The 5,000-nt window shown below is 49.5% G+C and overlaps 1 protein-coding gene across 1 annotated transcript in view; it reads right to left on the reverse strand.

The window, feature by feature from the left end:
- Positions 1 to 5,000, reverse strand: part of LOC107299618 — a 23,716-nt gene that overhangs the window by 5,905 nt on the left and 12,811 nt on the right. Inside the window, exons 3-4 of the mRNA XM_015828981.1 lie at positions 3,186 to 3,211; positions 2,821 to 3,100 (exon numbers count right to left, since the gene is read on the reverse strand). Coding sequence (XP_015684467.1) covers positions 2,821 to 3,100; positions 3,186 to 3,211 — 306 coding nt within the window. The remainder of the gene's footprint in view (positions 1 to 2,820; positions 3,101 to 3,185; positions 3,212 to 5,000) is intronic.

Raw genomic sequence — 5,000 nt, forward strand, 5'->3', positions numbered from 1 at the left:
CCTCCCTCCCTCCCTCCCCTTCCTTCCTTCCTTCCTTCCTTCCTTCCTTCCTTTCTTCCTTCCTTCCTCCCTCCCTCCCCTTCCTTCCCTTCCTTCCTTCCCTTCCTTCCTTCCTTCCCCCTTTTTCCCATTCTTCTTTCTTTCCTTCCTCCCTTCCTCCCTCTCTCCCTCCCTTCCTAGGACTGGCAGGAGGGGGGGTGAACATCTGGAGGGTCCAAAGCTGGGGATCTGGAGCCCCAAGGAGGCCGGGTTCGAGCAGCAGAAGGCATTGAAAAGGAGGCCTCAGGCAGCTGGAGCTCATGAAGGAGGGGGGGAGGGGATTTGAGGCACCCTCAAGTGCTCAGGTTTTGGGGTGGGGGGCCAATGCCCAGCGAGCCCCCCCAGCACCAGGTCTCCCTCACAGGGAACTAAGCAGGGGAAGATCTGATCAGTCAGTGGATGGGAGGCCAACAGGAAACCCTCAGTTCTCTAGGCTGGGCAGAGAAGCCAACAGACACATCCCAGCAGAAGGGTGGGGGGGTCACTGAGGGGTTGGCTGCCAAGAAAGGGGGGGCTCCCCAGGAGAGGCTGAAATAATTCTTCAGAATACAAGTTGGGGGGGATGTGGCCGAAGACCATGACACGGCTGAGGATCCCCCCCCCCCACGCTGTCCTTCCTTCTCGGCCGATGCTGCCAACAGAGCAAGAGCAGCAAGCATGGACCCCCAGGTGTCCCCCCCCACACACACCTGTCTGGATTCCTCTCTTCCCCTCCTCATCGCCCCACCCCCCATCAGAGTATCCTGCTAGGGATCAGCTGGGAGAAAGCTCAGCCCAGAAGCCTCTCTGTGCCCATCCAAACCAGCACCCCAAAACCCCTTTGTGGGGGCCTCGTCCTGGTGCAAGGTGGCCTGGGTGGGCTACAAGGCAGCCCCCCCATGCAGGCTTTGCACCAAGCTGGCCAGGATGGGGCTAAGGGTGGAGATGCCTGGGGGGAGAGAGTTTTTTCAAAGCTGGCCAGGCCAGATAAGTGAGGGCCCCCCCATCCGGAAGAGGGGCAGCGGTCACCCCAGGAAACGAAGCCTCACCTGGGGAGTCCGGTGGAAGCCCAACAGGGAGGGCTCTCTGGGAAGACCTGGACATCCCGAAGGGGGGGGTTTCCCCCCGCCACAGAGGCTCCTGCAGACCCCCACATCGACACTCACCCGACTGCCTGAAAAGTCTGGGAAGAGAGGAACGCCAACAGGGTGTTGTCCGGGCCTGGGTCTCACCCAGCCCCCCCTCCTCCAAAAAGGCTCTTGCTTCCATAGCCTCCCCCCAAAAAAATACAGCAGTCCAAGACCCCCGACATTTCAGTTAGCCAGCATTTCAAGTGCCCCTCCTTCCTAAGCCAGACTTTAACCGGATTTTGTGCCGGTGAGGAGAATACACCGTGTCTGGGGGGGGGGGGCTCAGATTTGGCTAAAGGCTCAGAAAGTCACTTTGACTGCTAACCTTGCTGGCTTTCAAGAAAGCTGAAAGGGTAACACCTGCAAGGTTATTAGTAGGGTAATATTGGAAGGAGGATTGCTTGCCTACTATAGAAGAATGGACGCTTAAAGTGTCAAATTTAGCAGAAATGGCCAAGATTTCTGCCTATTTGAAGGATCCCTCACAAGAAAGATACACTTCGGTTTGGAGAAGATGGATAGATTATATTCAGAACAAATATGGGACTAAAAAGTTTCATTTAGCCTATGAGTAAATTTTAGAGTATTATTAGTATTAATAGTTTATTATAGTTAAAATTTTGTTAGTTTTAATTATATGATATTATTATTACTTTTAGTATTAGTATCGTTTAACAATATGGATATTCTATTGTTTAATAATTAGGATACTAATTTGTTTATGTTTTAATTATTATTATATTTACGTTAAAGGGGNTTATTAGATGGTTACAGAGTTTTCATTAGTTACTTTGCTAGTTAGTTCATTAATTCATTAGTTAGATTTAGTTAGTTCATTAGTTAGAATTTGTTGGTTCATTAGTTGGTTAGTTAATTAGCATTAGTTGATTGGTTAGTTAGAGAGTTCATTTGTTGGTTCATTAGTTAGAGTTTGTTAGTTCATTAGAGTTACTTAGATAGAATTAGTTACTTAGTTTGTTAGTTTATTAGTTGGTTAGAGTTACTTAGAGTTAGTGAATTGGTTAGTTATAGTTCATTAGTTAGTTCATTAGTTAATTAGTTAATGTGTTTATTAGTTGGTTAGTTGGTTAGAGCTACATAGAGTTAGTTAATTGGTTAGTTAGTTCATTAGTTAATTGGAGTTAGTTAATTAACGTTAGTTAGTTTGTTAGTTTGTTAGAGTTACTTCATTAGTTCATTAATTTGCTAGTTAGTTCATTAATTCATTAGTTAGATTTAGTTAGTTCATTAGTTAGAATTAGTTCGTTTGTTGGTTCATTAGTTGGTTAGTTAACTAATTAGCATTAGTTAGTTGATTGGTTAGTTAGAGTTAATTCAATCCTTGGTTCATTAGAGTTTGTTAGTTCATTAGTTCATTAGTTAATTAGAGTTAGTTAGTTTGTTCATTAGTTAGTCATTTAATCGGTCTGCGATGGAGGAGCAGCCTGATGCGGATACATTAAGCCGGCCTTTGGGGTCCAGAGCCCTGCCTGGTGTTACGGGGAGGGGGGACCGGCTCCCCCCTCTTCCAACAAAGCTTCTCTGGCCCTTGCAGGCCACCCTCCCCAGCCTGGGCCACCCCAAGGATGCAGCTCCCATGCTCCCCGTCCCAGCCAGGGCCCGGCTTGGAAAGGCTGAACCTGGCCCTGGAGTGACGCCCGAGCCGGCTCACCTTGGGCGGGCGGGGGGCCGGTGCAGCTGCCCACGTCCAGGGTCTGCTCCGAAGGGGAGTCGGGAAAGAAGGTCTTCAGGAGGGGCGAGCGGAGACACTCGTCCGGGCTGGCGTTGCACTGGCAGCCCTCCACCACCTCCACCCGCCGAGGGCCGTCCCGAAGCCAGCGGTCCTGCACCAGGAGGCGGGTGGGCTGGCAGCGGGAGCCGGGCGGGCAGCAGCCGTCGGAGTGGGGGGGCACCCTGCCCCTGGCTGGCCCCCGTGAGGGCCTCTCCTGCGGCTGCAAAAGGGGGGGGGGTAAAGGAAGCTAAGTAAACCCTGGGCCTTGGACAGAAGCTGCAGGGTGCCCGGGGGGGATTCCTTACCCGTTCCCCTGGCCCAAGAGGCCTTTCTGGAAAAGAGGGGGAATCAGTGGGGCGTGAAACCCCCCATTTCTGCCTTTGGAAGAGTCCCAAGAATTGTCCAGTTCTTTCTTTCTTTCTTCCTTCCTTCCTTCCTTCCTTCCTTCCTTCCTTCCTTCTTTCCTTCTTTCCTTCCTTCCCCCTTTTTCCCATTCTCATCTTCCCATTCCCATTTTCCTTCCTTCCTTCCTTTCCCCTTTCCCATTCTAATCTTCCTTCCTTCCTTACTTCCTTCCTCCCTCCCTCCCTTCCTTCCCTTTTTCCCATTCTCATCTTCCTTCCTTTCTTCTCCTTCCTTCCTTCCTTCCTCCCTCCCTCCCCTTTCTTCCTTCCTTCCCCCTTTTTCCCATTCTCATCTTCCTTCCTTCCTTCCTTCCTTCCTTCCTTCCATCCTTCCTTCCTTCTGTCATTCCTCCCTCCCTCCCTCCCTCCCTTCCTTCCTTCCTAGGACTGGCAGGAGGGGGGGTGAACATCTGGAGGGCCCAAAGCTGGGGGTCTGGAGCCCCAAGGAGGCCGGGTTCGAGTGGCAGAAGGCATTGAAAAGGAGGCCTCGGGCAGCTGGAGCTCATGAAGGAGGGGGGGAGGGGATTTGAGGCGCCCTCAAGTGCTCAGGTTTTGGGGTGGGGGGCCAACTCCCAGCAATCCCCCCCCCAGCACCAGGTCTCCCTCACAGGGAACTAAGCAGGGGAAGATCTGATCAGTCAGTGGATGGGAGGCCAACAGGAAACCCTCACTTCTCTGGGCTGGGCAAAGAAGCCAACGACACATCCCAGCAGAAGGGTGTCAGGGGGGTCACCGAGGGGTTGGCTGCCAAGAAAGGGGGGGCTCCCCAGGAGAGGCTGAAATAATTCTTCAGAATACAAGTTGGGGGGGGATGTGGCCGAAGACCATGACATGGCTGAGGATTCCCCCCCCCCCNCATTTAGCCTATGAGTAAATTTTAGAGTATTATTAGTATTAATAGTTTATTATAGTTAAAATTTTGTTAGTTTTAATTATATGATATTATTATTACTTTTAGTATTAGTATCGTTTAACAATATGGATATTCTATTGTTTAATAATTAGGATACTAATTTGTTTATGTTTTAATTATTATTATATTTACGTTAAAGGGGGGTTAAAGCGCATTATGGACTTGGTTATTTATATAGTTGGTTAATGTTAGTTAGATTATGATTATTATATTTGTAACCCTGTATTCAGCTCTGGGAAGTGGGGGAGGGAGAGGGGGGGTTTAGGGGGGGTGGATTTTGGGGTTTATATTGTAACTTTTATAAAACTTTTCAATTAAAAAAAAAGCAGAAAGTGAACAAGCCATGTTCCCTCGTCCAACATCTGGTAAAGTGGGGGGTGTTGCAAGGACCAGGTCTTAATTGGATGCTAATTAAGCATCTTTGGCAACCATCCCATCCCCTGCAGATAGGCTGCTTTTCACTCCCTATACTGAATAGTTTAGAAAAGGACAGAAAATGGCAAGAGGGACCCAGTTATTAGGGGCTCCGTGGGGTCCAAAGGGACGCAGTGTGGCTAGGTTTATACCTCTTAATATCTACAGATTGGGGGAGACCTGGCTTAAAAACAGTAACTGTGAGAGGGATGTTGAAGTCCTAGTGGACGATCCCTTGACCATGAGCCAGCCGTGTGCAGCAGCAGCCAAAAAAGCTAACACAATCCTGGGTTGTATAAACAGAGGCATAGAATCAAGATCACGCAAAGTATTAGTACCGCTTTATAAAACCCTAGTGAGGCCACACCTGGAATACGGCAGCCAATGTT

The sequence above is a fragment of the Protobothrops mucrosquamatus genome, unplaced genomic scaffold (assembly GCF_001527695.2).
Source record: "Protobothrops mucrosquamatus isolate PMUCROS unplaced genomic scaffold, P.Mucros_1.0 scaffold5196, whole genome shotgun sequence".
NCBI classification, from domain to species: domain Eukaryota; kingdom Metazoa; phylum Chordata; class Lepidosauria; order Squamata; family Viperidae; genus Protobothrops; species Protobothrops mucrosquamatus.